A 20,548-nucleotide genomic window follows, 5' to 3' on the forward strand; every position below is an offset into this window, starting at 1 on the left:
TAGATCCTGGTATCAAGCAGACAACATTTTCTTCAATGAATATTAATAACAATAATAATTATCTTATACCCCGCCCATCTGGCTGGGTTTCCCCAGCCACTCTGGGCGGCTTCCAACAGGATATTAAAAATACATTAAAACATCAAACATTAAAAAACCTCCCTAAACAGGGCTGCCTTCAGATGTCTTCTAAACGTCAGATAGTTGTTTATTCCTTTGACATCTGATGGGAGGGCATTCTACAGGGTGGGAGCCACTACCAGTGAAGAACTGTATTGAAATCTAGTGTCTTTATACTGTTCAAAATCAGTTTAATACTAACTAATTAAGCAGCAGTTAAGACACTGTAGGCTGTCAAATCTCTCCTCCTCCGACAGAAGACATGACTTTTTCTGGAAAATAAACTGTATAGTTTGACACATTATTCCATTGTATCAACCTATTTCACTGTATTGCTCTTACACTGAATTTTAAATCAACATTTAAAATTATGCTAGCCTTAAAATATGCTATTTTGTACAGTGCATTTCTAATATATAAAAATGGATAGTCCCAATGTTAAATGGTTAACCTTGATTAGAAAATTAGGCTAATTTTAAGAATTGATGCAGTGTTTAGAATATGGTGGGGAATTATTATGTCTTATAACAGAGGGCAAGCCTGGTTAAATAGGTAGTGAATCCAACCTGAGTGTTTTCAAAATGAATATGCCCTGCATGTCCACTCCTATATTACATTCAAAAAAGATTACATCACAGTTGATTTAATTTAAACAGAACATAAACAAAACTGCATATTCAAGATAGTTTAATATGTATTTTCTGAATTAGAAATATCACTTTCCTAAATGAAAATTACTAGTGTAATGACTCACTTCTCCCCCAATCACTGAATTACATTATTTACACATATAATACAGATTGATTGTAGCTCAAAACATTATTAAAATAAAACGTTTAATAGATACAAAGGATCTCTTTCCCCATAACATAGCTTTAGAGGGTGTCCAAACACCCATTTAAAAGTAATTTTCTACTAGCATTAAGCTATTTAAGTGCAAACAATCTTTTTTTTGGGGGGGGAGGGGGGAACCTCTATGATTGCAGCATCCATCTTCCTGAATTACATTTATGAAGCCGGAAAGTAATGACTTTCATTTCCCATGAGAGCATTCTAGACTAACCATTGCTGGATTAAAAAAAAATCAGTGCAAAAAAACCCAACAATGAAGTTCTAATTTATATAACCATTAAACTTATTCAGATTTAACAAACATTTTGTTTTACAGAGAAACTGGAAAAGTTATACTATTTTTAACTGCAACACCAAAAGAAGTATTTTTTTTAGCAAAATCCTTCTTTCGGCCATCAGCCTAAATATTAGCTGTAAAAAGAATTCATTACATTATTATTTTTGTAAAACACTATGTGATTCACATAACTCCAAGTTTACACTGCCTTTAAGAATTTGTGGTGCTCCCTGGCTGAACAGCAGCTCCTGGTTCCATTGCCATTACTTCTTGTTCTGTGTTCAAAGATTTGCTAGCAGAAATGTGATGGCTATACTACAGTTCCACTTGGAGAATTGGCCTGGTTTTGGGATGGCAATAAACCCTGCAAACAAAGCAATTTGCATTAATCCAGCAAGAGAACCCAGCATTTAGTTTTCTAAACAGTTCTATATATATCTGTAGACTTTCAGTGCACAGTGGCATTTGCATATTATGACTTCAAAGTGATAGATCACATTGTTCAAACGTCTTAACATGAACGATTTTCCTCTTTATGTAGCATTTTAGTTCAAAGTAACCTATAAGATGTAGATCATAATTAGAATTCCGGGAGTGTAGCAGCTGTAATATGTTCCAGCAAGCAAGGAATATGGTTGCTGCTTTAAAATGAACATGAAATAACCTGATAAATTTGACGAAGTGGGTTTTAGTCCACAGAAGCTTATACCATAGTATGTATTCATTTTTAATAGGCCCCAGGAATCTTGATTATGACCGTACTATGATTAGATTTTAGCTCATGTCTTACAAAACTAAATCTATCCTATTAAAAACATAAAGTCAGTGAGCTACAGCAGTGTTCCCCAACCTTGGGCCTCCAGCTGTTTTTGGCCTACAACTCCCATCATCCCTGACCACTGGCCTTGCTAGCTAGGGATGATGGGAGCTGTAGTCCAAAAACAGCTGGAGGCCCAAGGTTGGGGAACACTGAGCTACAGGGCACATTTGTGCCACAAGTCCTTTACCAGGAGGTTACGATCGACATGTGTATCTCTCCTTTGTTGTATGCGCCTTGCAACCATAAGACACAAGTATTCACGAACAATCATCTCAGATGGGATGCTTATTCATGAGGGTCTCCTCAGCCAGATGTTTCAAAGTGCAAGTTGGAGCCCCTCTCAGCCACTGTATCTATGCCAAGGAAAGATGCTACAGCCTATTGTTTCTTGGATGCAGAGCTGCTGGCTGGGGGGAAAATTACCCTGCTTTTTCAAACGACATAATGGACCCTTCCCAACTTGTGGATCTGCCCAGCCAACAGAACCAATGTTGCTATGTCAGACACAGACATCGCAGGGATGCAACCCTTCAATAGGAAATCATTTTCCCTCTAATGAAACCCACAAACGGAACACTAACAAGCAACTGCAGCCAGTGGTTGCTGCAAACTGCGCTTGCAGTGAACTCTCACGTTTCCAATTAGCATTTTTTTAAACTGAGTTTTAAACAGAGGGAAATGCTCATTTCATATTTAATTTGCAGCTCACTAAGCAAGAGTTTCTCCAGTCAGGAACTGATCAGCAAGGCTAGCAAAACTAGCTTTAGAGATACATTTCTGAACATTTCTGTATTACACCCCTCTCCTAACAGATACACTGGCAGCTACACCTAACTTGGGTGCCTGTTTTTTAGTTTTGTTACCGGTACTTAAATATCATTGTTCCACTTTAAGTATGCATAGGGGGAAATCCCTCATTTTGAATACTTGGGTTTTGCAGGTATTTTTCTTACCTGAATATTGTGAAATTCAGGTTGGATCAAGATCCATGTCCAATTGTAATGTAGAATTAAGTCTTCGGAATCTACAGGAGCTCTTTTGGGGTCTGACCCAAATACTGAGAAAGTGCTATGAAAGAGAAGTATACTCCCTGCTCTTGAAACCAGTTTGGACAAAAGTGCCCTGCTTTGGAGAACACAAGGTACCAGGACCAGAACCTGGCCTGATATTTTCATCTTTTAAAAATGTCTAGACCAAGTTTATTCAAGATGACATTTCAGGTAGCAGCACAGAAAGATAGACATAGCTCCTCCGGGTGCACTAGGGTATAATTCAAAGTGTCTTCATTTTAAGCCCAGTAGCCTAACCACTGTTTCGGTAGGCACCCACTTTTCATAATACAGTGTTGTGCACAACATAGTCTAGCACACCCCACACAAAACTTATGTCCCAGAGAGACATGTGTAAAACTGCTGAGTTCAAAATGGGAAAGGAGTCTTTAAGAAAACACCACTTTGAAAAGAGTATAGCATTAGCTGGAAACAAGAGACAGGAGAAAGTAGCAAACAAATGTGAAGTCAGATCTAAACCATCTGCACACACTTGCCATGTCATAGGAGTGACGGCCCCAAAGTCGGAATCAATAGGCAAAATAAATGCTAATGGACAACCCTTAACCAACGTAGTTGGAAAACATGGTCTGTTCTGTGGCTGATATCTGTATGGTCACTGTATTCTTTACGTTTCTCATACATGTCAATATTAATAAACAAATTGCTGTACTTGGTTAGGCCACAGGTCCAAATGATCAATATCATCCAACATCAATGATTTACTGTTAACCCAGGTGTTCATAATCAGAGTGGCAACAAAATTTGACTTAGTAGACAGATGTAGGTAATGGTGCTCTCAACCGAATTGGTGAGGATCACTTTTCACTACCTAAGTCCCCATGGTTCATGCCTCGAGTTTTCATTTCTGCACATTTCCATAGCTCTTCACAGCCACCGTTTCTTCTCATCTGTCACTGCTGGGGGGCAGGGGAGGAGAGAAGTGGGAACATGTCCCCATTTCCAAGGCAGCTGGACCCATGATCTATGTTGTGATTGCACATGTATCCCATTGAAAAAATGTAGTGCAGAGCAAATACATTTATATTTGGATATGGAAGTGTACTCAAACATATATCCCTAATGCAAAAATGTGTTCGGATGGGAAAATAGACCCCCCCCCCCGACATGCATTGACTTGAAAAATTGTCAGAGGTGTGTAACTTTCCCAACAATTTCTTTTAGCACTAGTATACAGCCTCTGAATGAGCAAGCAGCTAGGCGGACTCAGAGCTCTGGACCAAGACAAGCTGAATTCTGTGACCTGTATGATTATGGAGAAATTACATATATTTGCTGGATTTGCATAATATATTATGCTTCTGCCAGGCATGGGAAATAGCAAGGAGTTTCAGGGCACTGAAACTTGACTCCTCAAGATCTTATTCATCCAGCATTCTGGCTTCTTAGAACTTCTATGGCATGTACCCATTCAAAACTATCTATTAAACGTTAAATGCCGGAAGTGTGTCCTTTTCAAATAAAGCAATGAAAACAGACCATCATATTCTAAACTTTGCATAAGATGGGTTAAGTATGGGGGGGATTACAAAATACGACTCTGACAGTTGTCCATTGGTCCAAGTATTCTGATTAACAGCAGCTCTTTCCCAATTCTACTTGTTAAAATCCAGTTTAAATCCTTTAACTGCAAGTGCTTGCCTGTGAATCTAGAATCTTCCATATACAAACACCATGGACTCTCTCCAGGGCTGGCCCGATCATTAGAAGGAAGTGAAGCATCCACCTCAAGTACCTGATTTTGAGTATCATTAAAGAGCAGGAAATTGTGGCTTCTTATTTTTACTGCCAGGAAGAAGTGCTTGAAGGATTTTCTTCCTCAGGTGCCAAAATAACTTGGCTGGCCTTGGGTACTATATAACATCAGGCAACAACATATCTAGAGCAGGCCCAGTTTGCAACTGAGCTATGGACTTTTGCTTGAGGAGTACACACAGGCAGACTAGATAACAGCCATTGCTAAGCCCAACTTTAATGATTCATTTTTCCTCCGATAGCCAGCTGCCAAGTAATAGATCCATTAGCCATAAGTAGCTAAGAATGAAACATCTATGTTCAAAGGCAAATTGGGCAATCTTTGGGCAGTGTTAGTTCAGCAAGAGTTGGCAAATTTTAATGATATTCTAATTGTCTTCTATTACTCTTTCCGAGTTCCAAACTGTTCAAGCAAACAAATGGTGACTCGTGTCAGCACAAAGCTGTTTAATAATATAAAAATGTCCTTCAAAATTATCTAAAACACTTTGGCCTGGGTCCAGAGAACTACGTGACTAACTTGACACCCAGAGGACTTTGGTATTGATCAGCCAGTCCGCACCACCACAAGCCTGTTCAAGGAGCATTTAAGTATAAAGAACTTCTCATACTCAATACTTTTCAAGCCGCTTAGCCAACTAGCTCAAATACAGTGTGCGGCCTCCATTCACTTTTCCCCAAGTACAGCAGTTAAAGCTGTGGAACCCTAGGGTGTTAAAATATTATTGTAGCTCCATTTTGCTTCCTTTAATAACTTTAATAATAATAAGTAACAACAACAACAACAACAACAACAACAACCCAAAAAATGTTATGGGCTACAACTCCCACATCCCTGACCATGCTGGCTGGGGCTGAAAGAAGCTGGATCCCAGCAATAGCTATAAGATGCCCAATTATCTAATTCTGTTAAAGCTAGAAGTAGGACATTTCAGCTCTGAAGTAGTAAAGAGTTTGAAAAGCCTGTGTGTTCTATTATTCCCTTGTGGGTATTTTTGGTATTGTTTCATCTGTTTCTGGATAGTGCAGGACTCTGGAGAAGAGTTTGCTTTGAACCCAAATAAGAACACTTTTATTTATTATACTGTAGATCATTCTTATTTAATAATGTATTTCTCCCCTAAATTTCCCAACCAGGAAAGAATCAAAATATATTTAGTGCCTTGGGGTGCAGCTGGCATCTGAGCTGGTATGCCCAAGGTATACAGATATATCAGGGATCAAATATATCTTGGCCTTGGGGGGGGGGGGGGCTTAGAAAACAAAAACCAACAATACTGTAATAAATGGTTTTCTTGTAAAATGACACTGATCAACTTCAACAAAATCTATTACATGCATATCTCAGTCACACGTAGGAAAGAAAGGAAGCTTAGCAGAGATATTGTAGAATAACTGAAGACAGGTTTTCTGTAGGTCTCTCATATACTATATGCAAATCAATAAATTTTCACTGGACCAACTTTCCATGGTTATTAAGTAGGCATCCCTTTCAAGTAATCATTTACCCAATAAATTATCTACCATCCACAGATTAGAGACCGGATCATTCCTTAGTTTGCTTTTAAAGAAAACTGACTGTTTCAGAAAGGTTGTACAAGGAAACTATCAAAAAGAAAGCCAACTATGATCAATATAAAATATTTCTTTTCGAATGCTTGGCACATCAAGACAGGAAAACATTCTTCAGAACAATTAAAGTATTTTTCTTGGCCAAGCAGACTAAGTTGAGACAAATTAAAAAAGGTTTTTTTTTAAAAAAAGGTAAAGGACCCCTGACAGTTAAGTCCAGTCGCGAACGAATCTGGGGTTGTGGTGTTCATCTCGCTTTACTGGCCAAGGGAGCCGATGTTTGTCTGCAAACAGTTTTTCTGGGTCATGTGGCCAGCATGACTAAGCTGCTTCTGGCAAAACCAGAGCATTACACAGAAACGCTGTTTACCTTCCTGCCGGAGTGGTACCTATTTATCTACTTGCACTTTGATGTGCTTTCAAACTGCTAGGTGGGCAGGAGCTGGGACCGAACAAAGAGAGCTCACCCCGTAGCGGGGATTCAAACCACTGACCTTCCGATCGGCAAGCCCTAGGCTCAGTGGTTTAGCCCACAGTGCCACCCGCGTCAACAAATTGCTTCTATGCAAATACTCGGGGAGGAAACCAGTACCTTGCATAACACACTGCAACAAATATTGAGACAGTGAGAGCCAAAGCTACCTGACAAACAAAAAAGGCTGCTCTCTTTAAGCACAATAAAAATAAGCTATTCCATTCAAGACTAGTTAACAATGGGGAGTCCTATGAAATGCATTTAGGGGTGCACAGGGAGGCAGAATCGCCAGAATTTGCCTCTCTCTCATTCATCTGATGTATCACTTCTGTCAGAAGACTTCACTGGACAACACCCAAACTCTTTACAGAAATTAAGACTGCATAATCCTATTGATGTAGTGTAAATTCTTCTTCCAGACTTCTAAAATATATCCACTTTCCCTTTTGCAACATACTCTGCTTCTATCAATGAGATGATATCCATCAAGAAGATCAAACCTATCCATTCCTGCCAGAGTGCTCAGTGGAAGGACAGGTCCTGAAGCTGAGGCTTCAATACTTTGGCCACCTCATGAGAAGACTCCCTGGAAAAGACCCTGATGTTGGGAGAGATGGAGGGCACAAGGACAAGGGGACAACAGAGGACGAGATGGTTGGACAGTGTTCTTGAAGCTACCAACATGAGTCTAACCAAACTGGGAGGCAGTGGAAGACAGGAGTGCCTGGAGTGCTCTGGTCCATGGGGTCACGAAGAGTCGGACACGTCTAAACATCTAAACAACAATCAATGAGACACTAAAAAGCATTTGGCAGTAGTTGGTGCATCGTGCTCTAGTTTTGTGGGCAAGCCATGCATTGCATGTCACTTCTACAAGGTCTATGGCAGGGGTACCTAACATGGTGCCTCCAGATGCTGCTGTGCTACTTCTCCCATCATCGCCAACCATCAGCCAGGCTGGCTTGGGCTGATGGAAGTAGGAGTCAAATGACATCTGGGGGGCACCATACTGGTAGCCTGAAAATAGCAAACTTCAAGGAGCAATACCCTTCATATGTTCAAGGTATATAGTCTCTGCAAGTAGGATCTCACACCAAGATGTGGTTACGGTTGCTAATTTAGCAGAAACTGCCGTACCCACTGAGCAGCTTGTCTCTCTTGTCAAGTTGGGAAGCTAAGTTGCCCGGTGACCAAAATTAGAGATGATCCATTTAAAAATTAAACCGGAGCCAGTGCAGAGAATCTTCAAATGCTGTTCCTGGGGAAAGCTATATGCTGAAAGTCAAATTAGACGCCGGGTTTCAAATCAATATGATCTTGCTGTGACACAGACTCTGTACCCAACGATAGTGGTCATATAACTCATCAGCAAGGATGGTTCTACCCCTCTCCTTTTCATTCTGTGTTTTCATAAAGCTTGTGGAGGGGGAATCACTGCTAGATTTAAAGCCACTTTGGTGCACAGAGGCAAATGGGCAGGAATAAAAGGAATTGGGTAACTAGAAAGTAAAGTAACCAAACAGTAGTAGGAAGTATAGCTTTGGAAACCAAGTTGGGAGTGCCAGCCTGGGGAATATATCTTCTAGCGACACTACCTTGCCTGCTTCAGATACAATTAAGAACTCTTGCTTTTGGAGAGAGCACAGAACCAAGTGGTCTAACCAAATTTGAATTAAAAGTTTGCCAGCAATATCCTGCAGTATCAGCAGCCTACATGACCCAAATGGATACACAAACACTTGAGAGTTGCATGAATCTGTGTTTAAAGTTAGCCTTGGGTTGTCCTTTTATGCACTTCATTCTGGTGAGCAGCCCCTAAAAGCGCTTAAACGGTAGCGTACATTGTTGATAAACAAAAGAGCTCCTGTAGAATCCAAAAGGCATCAATTCTCGTTCCATTGGTTGTTTAATGGATTTACATCATCATCTTACCTCCTCCCACAATTTCGTTATTTAAACTAGAAACACCCATTTTAACCACGCCCACTGCATATTTTCTCATTTAAGTAATATAACAATCCAGTATTGTATCTATGACAGTTCAAATGGACATGAATTATGACAGATCAATATAAGTAAGTCAAAGCTAACATCTGTAAACTGTAGGAAATAAGAGGTTGTACATTGGTCATTTATAAAATGGCAGTTACAGAGGCAGCAGTTTCATGGTGGCCATTTTTGTTCAGGAATATGCTTCTTCCTGCATAGGAGAAGTCTTAACTGTGGCAGTTCAATATTAGAACTTCAGGCATGAGAAGCACTATTGACAGTTATCTACATTTTACACTTCAGTCACACTTTTTATTTAATGTCAGTATACAGAGGACAACCCCAGTAAATTATTCTGTAATGTCAAGTATTTAGTAGGGTTCTTCAGCTGAAACAGTGACATAAAACGCTAAAAAATAAGCAGTATGAAACAAACATGATTTTTTAAAATTATAAATATAACAATACTTATTAAAGCTTCATTATTATTGCAACAGTCAATTTAGTTTAACAATTTGTTATGTTAGAAAGGCTCTTATGAAATTTATTCAAGTTGTCAAGAAATTAGATGGACGTTTATAAAGAAAATACATATGAATTTTACTGTTGATTTTTTTTTCACTATATCATTACAATTTTGTACAGTATCACCTAACGTGTCAATCTTAACAAATTCATGTATACAGATTTCATAAATGCAGGAAAAAAGTCTCGCTTTTAAACTTTACACAAATTATGTGACAGTAAATTAGCTGGTTTTCTTTCTTTAAGAACACAAGCAGGCCAGCAGTTATTCTAAATGCAAATTTAGTAGCTTTAACGTGGTAGGAGGAGACATATACAGTCTTTTCAAGTACATAACTGAGTTCCAAAAGATCAAGCATTTCTGAAAAGTCTTTAGTAAGAATCTTCCCTCCTAATCTGGACACCCACATAATAAGGCAATTACTCTTTCCTGGCTTCACAGAAGTAACTGGCCCACTCTCAACTGGGCAGCTTCTTAACCTGGTGTACTAAGCCAACACCAATCCCGAGAACTTTGCATGGCAATATTTCAAGGAATCCCAACTCCTGTTTGCAGTGTTTATGGTTCAACATATTTCATTTTCTATCATGGCAACCTCAAAATCAAGAACTGATTTAGCAATTCCTAACCATCCCTGAATTTAAAATTAAGTCAAACGAAATAAGATAGTACTTCCTAACAGCACTTTATACTTCAGTTCTAACAAATGAAATGCCCTTTGCCAATGAAGATTTAGTAGTAAACGTGACGTCTTCCCATGCCCAAATAGTAACACAAAATGTCTGTTAAAACAGCAATGATAGAACTCATTTAAACATGATGCTGTACTATATAGTTCCTGTTTATTGGAAAACTAAAGGACGTTCTATAATTTAAATCTAGATTTTTCCCTGTACAATATAGTTCAAATAAATATTCTAAATTTCATGTGCATTTTGTTGTACAAAGTGGTAACACATTTTCTCAGCCAGGGTATATGCTGCCATTTCACTCAACTACTATATTCATTTGCAGTTGTCCACTCTTTCTTACCATGAGTTTTCCGGTTAAGTAGTGGCAAGTTCCCCTGAAATTACAAGGGGTTGTAGATCAGGGATAGAGATACTGTGGCCCTACAGGTTTTGCTAGACTGCAGCTCCCATCATCCCCAGCCATTGGCTCTGCTGCATGGGGGTTGATGGGAGCTGCAGTCCAGTAACACCTGGAGGGCTGCAGATTAGCCTGCTACTGAAAGCAACACCTCAATGTGTGACAGTAGCACTGCAAAAGAAATGCAAAAGCTTTCCTGCCATCTCTGCCATACAATGTAATCAGGAAGGAAATGGCCGAGAGATAGATAAGCAGTTTTGTCTTTCCCAGTAGTACAGCATATATATATTTTTACAAAGTCATTACTGAGAAGTTTTGTTTCCTGTAAAGTAGGTAGTTTCTCCCACAAATTAGTGCAGTTCTAAAATGTTGCTGCGGTATGCAACATGGGCCTGTCCCACGTTTTCTGCTGAACATGGTACTTTAGATCTGAACTCGTGTTTTAAGTAGCATTTCAAAAGAGAAAGGAGTTAAGGAAGCTCAAGACATGGTGCGAATGCTACACGGAGGTCATAATGCTTGTAGCGTAGATCTTCTTGCTCTAACCCGGCAGTGAGTCTGTCTGTGCCCTATGGCAGGGGTGGGGGTGAGGGGAGATATTGTCCAGTGACATCTGCAGGGCACTACACTGGCTTCCTTTGCCCTATGGGTCTCTGAGACGCCAGTCTAGCCAAGTATCAGCCAGACAAAAGCTGCTTATTCTAAGGAGGGACTGTCCGTACCAGGGATGGGTTAGCCTGTGGCCTTCCAAGTGTGGTCAGACTACAACTCCCATCATCCTCAACCATCAGCCATGATGGCTGGGGCTGAAGGGAGCCCAATACAAATACCGCAGGTTGCCCACTCTTGCCTATTCGAACCCTGTTCTTCTCAAGAAAATAACATTTGCTTTCCTGACTGCATCAGCCTGGCAGACAGACAGGTGAGGAAGGAAAAAGATAGGGTTGGCTCAGTAGCAGTGAGGTCTGAGACTGCACAGCTGGTTGAGTCTTCTGGCCCATTTGCTCCTCAAACTGGAAGTTTGTGACCCTTCTTTCCAACTGAGATCCTCTGCCAAAGGGTGGGTGGGAAACAAATTCAGCCGAGGAAAGGGGCAATGGAAGTAGTTTTTGAGGAGTCTCGGGGAGAAATGTCAACGCAGGAAGGTAGCAGCTTTAAACTCTTTAAAAGCTACGGAACTAAACTATAGGCAAGACTAACATATGCAGTGTATAACCCAAGGGAAAGAAATATGTTACCATGAGTGTTTCTGAACTCATTAAATAAGTATAAAGTTTAGTAAGTGCTCTCCTATAGAAAAAAATGGTGCTTATTAACACCTTTCTGGAACAAAGACTTTCTTGGCCAGAGCCATGTAAACATATCACCTAACTTGCTAATTTAGGCCAGCTGAGTGAGCTCACCGACTGCAAAAATAAAGCATAATAATAATTTGAAACCCATTCTAAATAAACACATCCTAAACAATATGGCATTTACATCAGTGTGTGATATTAGTTTTCAAAGACCTAGTGAACAACATCAGCATGAAACTTACCTTTAATTAAAGATTTCCGCATTGGCCAAATATAGAAATCCTAGCTTTTGGTACTGCATACTTATCTCTGAAATATTTGAAACGTGCTCCAAATCAAATTGTCATTTGCGTGCAAGTTATGACCTGTACCAGTTAAACACAACTTATTTTCAGAATTTTTACTTAATAGAAATGCAAGTAGCCAAAGGGTGAATGTTAAGTTACTTTAGAATATACTAAGCAGAGGGGCTTGGATAGCTACCAATGATAGCTCAGCAATGCACATCTGCAAAATTACCTTCGAAACTGTTTGGCCCCTGGCACAGAAATACACACATTTCCATGATTTTAGCACTTGAGAACACAGACAGTTTTGTCCTTTATCCTTACCATTTGCTTTCCTCCCCATATGAAAAGCAATGCCATATTTTTCCAGATTGTCTATCCAAGATAAGGCATACAGGTGACATTACATACCAGAACATGTTTGATAAGATTTCACTTAAAATATCCAATTATTTCATATTTTAGAGAAGCTGTGAATCCTTACAGTCAAAATGGGCATTAACGTCTACTGGAAGAGCTTCTGTGTTAATTTCGTAAAACAGATGCACTTCAGAAACTCTCAACAACACTTTCTAAGTTTTGGAAGATTTAGGAACCAAGTTTAGGAACCTTCAGGAAGATCTCCAGTAAGATAACCAGCTGCCATTGAGAGTCTTTTGCTGGTTTATCCATCATTGGCAGATCAAGAAAGCCCATGTGTGCACTTAAAGCATTCCAATGCACACACTGGACTTCCCAAGTCTTTGCTTGCAGCTCTAACCCCTCACACAGTGTTGGGTTCTGAATTAAAGGATCCCCCCAACCCTTATTGGTTGCTTTTGGGGACACCCCTCTGAGAAGAGCAAGCCAAAGTCAACCAAATTGCATGTCCAAAAGCCACCTCAAAAGTCTTGGAGCTTGGCCATAGCCTGCAAATTGCCCATGAGTATTTAAAGGCAAAATAATTTTTATCAGTAGAGAGTACTAAATGTTAAATAGAAAATTTCAGTTTCTTAACATGAAAGAAGACATCACTAGTGCCACATTTTAAGCCTGTGGATTTAATGAAAAATGCATGAATTAAAAATACTTTTAACACAAACGTTCTGTAAAGTGATTAGGGGGTAGAAATAAGTAAGGGATACAATTCACTAGGAAGCTTTTTTTTTTTAAGTGACCTTACATATTTGGAGAAGATTGATATTAAAGATCAGAATATTACAACGTATATTTAATACCAAGTTTATTCAAATTTTAAATGGCGACACTAAAAACTGCTCTTCAGATTATCACCGAAGGAGAAGGAGACTAACTCTTGGAAAGAAAAAAAAAGTGAGAACAGACCCTGCTTTATGGATTCCGGTCAGAATAAGTGTTCCAACTTCAATTTACCCAGAATGCATGTTATGCAAAACTACAGCTTACCTAAGCTGCAACCAATCCGATATCCTGAATGCCCTTACAATTCTACCCTCACTAGTTGATTATTTTTAGATTTGCCTGAATCATGTTATACAAAAATAGCTTTTGAAAATATAGGAAAAACTATCACGGACACTTTGGATACACAACACTTCTCCAGCTGGAAGGCAACTGTATTTCAAAAAAAACTTTACCTGGGCCAGACACTTCAAATCGTTCAGAAATATGGCATGCAGTATCCAAAAGTATGGCTCTGAGGAAATAATCTTTTCTTTTTTCTTTTCTTTTTTACATTAAGCATAAAGAAATTTTATATTCAACATTCAGTTATGTTTTGAGAAAAACTACCTATTCAAGTTCTACTTCTTTGACGCAGCATTAAGGGTTAAAACTTACCACTTTACCAGGCCTTGCCCATGTGCAAATAAATCCCTCCTGACAAGCAGTGACTATACAGTCTTCAAGAAAAATTAACACAGTCAGTCTTTCGTGTGCTATCTTTTTACAGATAAGAGGCTCTAACAAAGGAACTTCCTCCATTCTGGGACACAGGGGCGTTCCCAAAGTTTTTGCTGGGTCTGTTTTGGTTTTAGTAACTAGGTTCAGTTTGTCACTGCTCTTACTAGATATATGTCCCATACTATGGTTTCGCTTGTGGTCTTTTTCATGGTGCCTCTCCTTCCGATCATGTAGTGATAAGGTTGCAAACTTACTAACGCCAGAGGCAATGGCGCCGTCCATGACACTGCTTTTACTGCCAGAATTGGAGACGGCAGAATGTGGAAGGCTATTGGACCGTGGAAGAGGAGGGGGCACAGAGTTCCCAGGTGTTGTGATGCTGTTTCCATTACTGCCTGGATTAGCTCCACCGCTTCCTGCAGGTGGGCTGGTTGCATTCATGACATTTGTGTGTGTCCTTGCTCTCGAGAGGGGTTGGTGTGGGAAGAGGATATCTTCTGTTAGGTCCCATAAGCATAGCTGCGTGTCCTGGCCCACTGAACCAAACCTGTATGTTACACTTACTGGACGACTGTCCGTAGAGTTCCTTTTAGATAGCCTAGACTGCGTGCTGTTTGCTCGATCCCTTCCAAAATGAAGAAGGTCTTGGAAGTCCTCGTCGCTGCCACTAAATTCCATTGGATCGCTTTCTTCTACGCTAGTGGTATACGGATCGAAGGCCACGACGCTGACCCAGGATTTGTGTCCGTGGCCTCTAGCTATCACTCGGCAGTCCACAAAAGACCAGACAGTCACTAAGTCATCTTCTCCTCCTGTTACGATGTATTTGCCATCGGGGCTCCAACATGCGCACAGCAGCCCTCCAAAGTAGCTTTTCATTGTACCGTGCAACTCCACAGAATCAAAGTTAAATACACGAAGAAAGCCATCCTGGCTTACACATGCCAAGAATTTCCCATCTGGGGAAAAAGCAAATTCGTTCAGGGCCCCCTCACCTACTGTCCATTTAAGCAAAGGGTTTCGTGTAGATTTGCTCTTGCATGTATGGACTGCAAAACTTTCTCCTTGTTTAAGCAGCTGATAGTGTGGGGCTGTGGTACCACAATTGTGCTCCACATTATACAAGTACATATTGCCACTGGAATGAGCTACTAGGAAGAGGCTTTCTGAACCAGGAACCCATTTTACACAAGTCACTCTGGACTTGTCTATTAGTCTCTGGAAAACAAAGAAAAGAAGGTACACATCAGAGTCATCTCAGTTTTGGTTTTTCATTTAATAAGGCAATTAATTTTCTGCCAGTCGGCATTTAATACACAAAGTTATTCTACTTGCAGGAAACAAGCTTATGACTACAGTACTTCAGTTATAAGCTACTGTGTGCTTTTCTTACCCCATGTAGATCTGGAGTAACATTACAATGGCCAGCATGATTTGTGGCAAGCCTCCCTTAACACAGTTCAATGGGGGGGGGGAGTCAGGCTGCGTACATTCTGTGAAGAATTTACTAATCAAATCTGAATCTGGCATAGATGGGGGGGGACTGAAAAGACAACCACTGAATTCATCCTTGGAAAAAGGAACCTGGCTTTAAGGATCCAAGAGAAGAAGCAATTTAGTGGAATAATGGGACCACTTTAGGTATTACAGCTCTGCCTTACTGAAGTGAAAATAGGAAGGAAGCAGAAGTTATTTCAACAAAAATAATGGCAATTGCAAAGTATGCTCAACTTAAAAAAAATACTTTGACAGTCTGGACCTAGGATGGGGAAGAGAGATCTAGTATCTGGGCAAGTTAAAATCTTCGAGCCACTTAACAAATACTGCATTGCTTTTGTGTAGAAGGTGTCTAGACATTCAAGGTAATTAGTTACAATAGATGGAAGAGATTTTCAGTTGCGGATTCCACCTTCCAATTACTTGTGCTGGGCTTCTGTGAACAACCAATGCAATTTGGCCTGTGGGTTCATTATCTTTAAGTGATAGTAATGGCACTTCTGTGGATTTTATCATTATTCTGCCAACCTAAGCCATTCAAGCGTCACAACAAAAAAGGGAAGAAGCAAATAACAGTAAAACCAGGGGTGTTTTTTTGTAACCAGCTATAAAACTAAATATCCTTCCCTCTCTGGAATACTGTAGTATGTCTTCAACTGGGAAACAACTTATTTTATTTATTTAACCAAAATTTATGATACAATACTTTTTCACTAGTACAGTGATGTAAAGGCTGCTCGCTGAGGGAAAACACTATAATTTTAATAATCAAATTATGAAATGTGAAAACCCCATCCTAGAGTTCCTGCCCTGTCTTGTTCAGTACAGGATATACAGCAACATGACAAATTGTATACAATGCACAATGTGTTAAATGAGCAGCTGTAGCTAGAAAATACTGGGGTGGTCCAGAGAAGAGTCAATGGAAGGAGGCTGGCAAATGCTGGTTTCCCCTCTGGGCTTCAGGGGAACCCGCTGAATAGGGTGGGTTGAGGTATGGGGGCTAATGGATCCCTGATAATCTGGAGTCAGTACAAGCAAAGAAGTTTCACATTTCCCCGGCATGGGGCGGGGGAGAGAGAGGTGGTAATATTATTAATAAAGAAGAGAACAGGACACTTTCCTTTTGTGAGAACCCTTACATTAAAGCTTATACTGGGATCCAAGCCCAATTTTCGGCAATTATCCCTCCCAGCAGAAGATGCCACCCCCCAACACACATTTCACCATCTCACATTGTTCTGGAGTCTTTTCTCACTTGAGCGGTAGCAGGAGAAGATGAGAAACTCTCCTTCTGTAAGCATCCTTATAGGATCCAAGCTCTCAAATTTATAGTGAGATGTAGAGTTCTTTACTACTCTTGTCTCAGCAAACTTCAAAGAAAAAAACATGCCCGGCCCAAAGTCCACCATATTCTGTACTAAGGTGACCACTTTCAGGAATATGCCTCCTGAACCCCCGAAAAGTGAAACATTTTCAGCCAATGAAACAAAGGAAGGTTTTATAGGTCTGACTGACATTCATGAGAACAGAACCCAAAAAACCCCCAACCCAGTTTATATCCAGGGATACTCAAGGATCCACCTTCTAGAATAATTCGACTGAGTCATAACCAATGTTAAACTTCCAGTTAACGATTTTACTGACACAGGTGCTAGAAATGCACAAATGTGTTTTGAATGTGTTTGCAACTACCTGAGTTGCTATAGCAAACTGCTGAGCATATTTATGAGTGGATAGAAGGCAAGACCGTTAAGCATCAGATTTTAGAGACTCACTTTAAAGTAAAATTTGTATTCAAATTAAATTACAGATCTCTCTACTTTAAAAATCTGGTAGCCAAACATTGCACCATCATATGGTATACCTCAACAAGTTAAAACAAAAAAAATGCTTCTTCCAAGTTGCACCAGATGTTTTATTATTATTAATAAAATAATAATAATATCTATCATCAGTAGTAACAAGGCATTAAAGCCAGTACAAAATTGTGGAAGAAGGTTTGTGACTTACAACTGCTCTCACAGTGTTGTATTTTCTTTAGAAACCTCTGCAATGAACGATACCTAAAGCAAGTTGCAGAACATTTTGTCCAAATTGTGCTGATCCATCTTTGGAGAGCTGATGATCTGGGATAGTTAAGTCAGTAGAGCATTAGACTCATGGGTTCGAGTCCCATGTTGGGCAAGACTCCTGAGTTGCAGATCACCTTTGTGGTCCCTTCCAACTCTATAATTCTGTGATCTTGCCTTATATGCAAAAGGAGAACAGGGGGAGGTGTTTGGGCATAGCTGTCTTACATTATGAATTACCCACCCCTCTAGAATAGTTACTTAGCAATAAAAAAATCAATTTCATGGTCCCAAAAAGTTTCATGGTTCCAAAACTGTATTGGGCATGCAAAGGCTGGTATGTACGTGTTCCAGTTTCATTGCACGGTAAAATACTTGAAATTGAGGAAAACTGCAAAGCAGTAAGCTGTTCAAGCTAAGAAACCACTGAGTGCAACTCCCCTGAAGGAGCTCTTCGGATGCAGCTGTCCAAGCTTGAAGGTAAACCAAGAACTAATAAATTTATCTTCTGCAAATATGCAAGCTTCTAAGTGTTAATATTAACTGAAATAGGTCTACAGCATTCCATATTAACAGTTCATGCAATCACAGAATGGTAGAGTCTACCCAGTTCAGCACTGTGTCTACTTTATTTTATTTTATTTATTTTGCTGCCACAGGCAAAATTGTTGGGCCTTTGGGAGTCAGATCAACCCATCAACCTGAGGGTTAGCCACCCTTGGATTAGGAGATGAAACAGAGGTAACGCTGCCCACAGTCTAAGTGCACTGCTATATACCATACAGTACTCCAGTCTTCTGACAATAAGCAAATGGTGAGAAATTGAGGGTGTGAGAAAAACCACCACCTCTTCCATACTGCATTACTGTAATACAGTCGCTCTCAGAGAATGTGATATAAATGTGCTTTCCCACTTTCAAAGGCTTCCCCTAGTATCCCTCTAAGGTGACTATTTTCAAATGGAAAAACAAACATGCATGTGGAGAGCTCATAAAAGAAAAGAAAATGTTGGCATGCACCAAGATTACAGTATCCACTTACTTCCTCATTAAATAATTTGCTAGTTTCTTTTTTAATAGGATCTATAAGTTGCACCTGGCCTGCAGAGAAGCCAACTAGTAGAGAAACACTTTCTGCCGTGGCTGTTAAATGATTGAAGTCATGACACGTTGGTTGTGTTCCTTTGTATATCCTTTTATCTATTGGTTTACTCAAGTCAGCAGCCTGCAAAAAGATTGAAAATAAGATTAGCAATGAATATAATGGTACTTTAGTGTACTCTACAATAGAACAAGTCTGATGTTTGTAGCAACTGTGGCAACAATGCAGGATTAGAACCCAGAGACAGTTTAAAAACTAACTTTAAGTAGACCATTTGGAAATCATGTACTAAAGGAACAGCAATTTTTTGTATAGTCGAGAGAGGCTGTTCTCCCTGAGAGTCATCAGGAGACCAAAATGTATCTAGTCACTCATGAACTGACCTCCTCAGAAATGGACACAGTCTATCAAAAGTTGGCACCATCCAGGCTTCCCAGTCAGACAGCACATGCATTCATGGAAAGCATTACACAGTAACATGCACATTGGCAAGCACATTTCAAAAATTCAAAGAAGTTGCAACTGAGTATGGATATCTCAATTCCTTAACAAGAAGTCCCCTTACAAGTAAACATAGTGGACCCAAGGTTTTACTGTATATTAACACCTTAGTACAAGATTCGGGTGACATGAAACTGCTGGCAGGTGACCATCCTTGTTTGAAGCAAAATGTTTCAAGAATCTGTAACTCCACTGTATCAAGTGATGTGCCAATAAGCTTCACGCTCTACATGAAATGCATTGCTGCTTCATCTCTGGTCATCAGAGTCATTATCCGTTATCACAGAAGAGTAGTGCAAACTCTCACCAAACTGTTTCCATTCTAGCTGGGTCATTATAACACTCAACTTTTAAAACATTTGCATCCTCCACTCACATTCCTTTTCCCTTTTGTATCATATCTTAGATTATAAGCCCCCGAGCAGGGGCTGTCTTGTTTTTTACTGAACTTGTAAGTCATTCTGGAATCATTTTAGGCTGAAGAGTGGGATACAAATATTTTAAATAACTAGTGCATGGTGACATGTCATAAGTAAATGTGCCTGAGCATTAGAGATAGATGCAATAATTCAACACAAGGTTTCTGCAATCTTTGTCAAGCCTAACATCTGGTTCCATCTTTATTGTCCATCATGAAGATGCTTAAAGATTACAAGAGCAATGTTAATATGTATTATTCTAGTAGGGTCAACAATGGAACTAACTGAATTGTGGAAGGTGTATTTTTCCATATGACCCTTGCTATTAAGAGACAGTTGTGGCAATAGAGTCCTTAATACTTTTTAGTACAAATTATACAGCTGACAAGTAAATTACATGCTTAATCTACATAGTGCTAACTTGGACATCCTGAGAACAATCCTAAGGCAGTGGAAAGAACAGCTGGGGGGCTGCTCTCTGTCCCCCCAGCCACTCTGCTGCATTTGGTGATTTAAACTAAGATCTTAAATATAATGAATTAGGAACTTAATCACAAGTAGACTTTAAAGGCTCTGATATTGGAAGCAAGCATTTGGCAAATATATTAGAAGAACTGTAATTAACAGAACAAGCCTAACTATGTCTACTCAGAAGTCCTATTGAATTCAATGGTATTTAGTATTGTTGGTATTGCATCCTTAGGCTTTCCCTTGAGGCAGCATAAGGTAAGCAAATGAGTTTATTTTCTATCTCCTTTATAGGAGAAAACTGAATTCCAAATGGTTTAGGAACAAAATTTGTTTTATATGCACTTGCCTTTCCCTCCAATTTGTGCACAAAGGTTTCATTCTAACCACTGGAAACTTCACCCAGATTTATTGTAAACTCTAATTTTCTGTTTTCCTGTGGACTGGAAACATGGCTTTCAAGGTAACAATACCAATTACACTATATCAGCAATGGCAAACCT

The 20,548-nt window shown here is 39.6% G+C and overlaps 1 protein-coding gene across 2 annotated transcripts in view; it reads right to left on the minus strand.

The window, feature by feature from the left end:
* Positions 1–790: 790 nt before the first annotated feature.
* WDR20 (WD repeat domain 20) overlaps positions 791–20,548 on the minus strand; it is a 51,009-nt gene continuing 31,251 nt past the window's right edge. For both annotated transcript variants that reach the window (XM_033139492.1, XM_033139502.1), the window contains exons 2-4: positions 18,598–18,780; positions 13,925–15,205; positions 791–1,613 (exon numbers count right to left, since the gene is read on the minus strand). In XM_033139492.1, coding sequence (XP_032995383.1) covers positions 1,560–1,613; positions 13,925–15,205; positions 18,598–18,780 — 1,518 coding nt within the window. In that variant the 3' untranslated portion in view covers positions 791–1,559. The remainder of the gene's footprint in view (positions 1,614–13,924; positions 15,206–18,597; positions 18,781–20,548) is intronic.

This window comes from Lacerta agilis, chromosome 1 (genome assembly GCF_009819535.1).
Source record: "Lacerta agilis isolate rLacAgi1 chromosome 1, rLacAgi1.pri, whole genome shotgun sequence".
NCBI lineage: Eukaryota > Metazoa > Chordata > Lepidosauria > Squamata > Lacertidae > Lacerta > Lacerta agilis.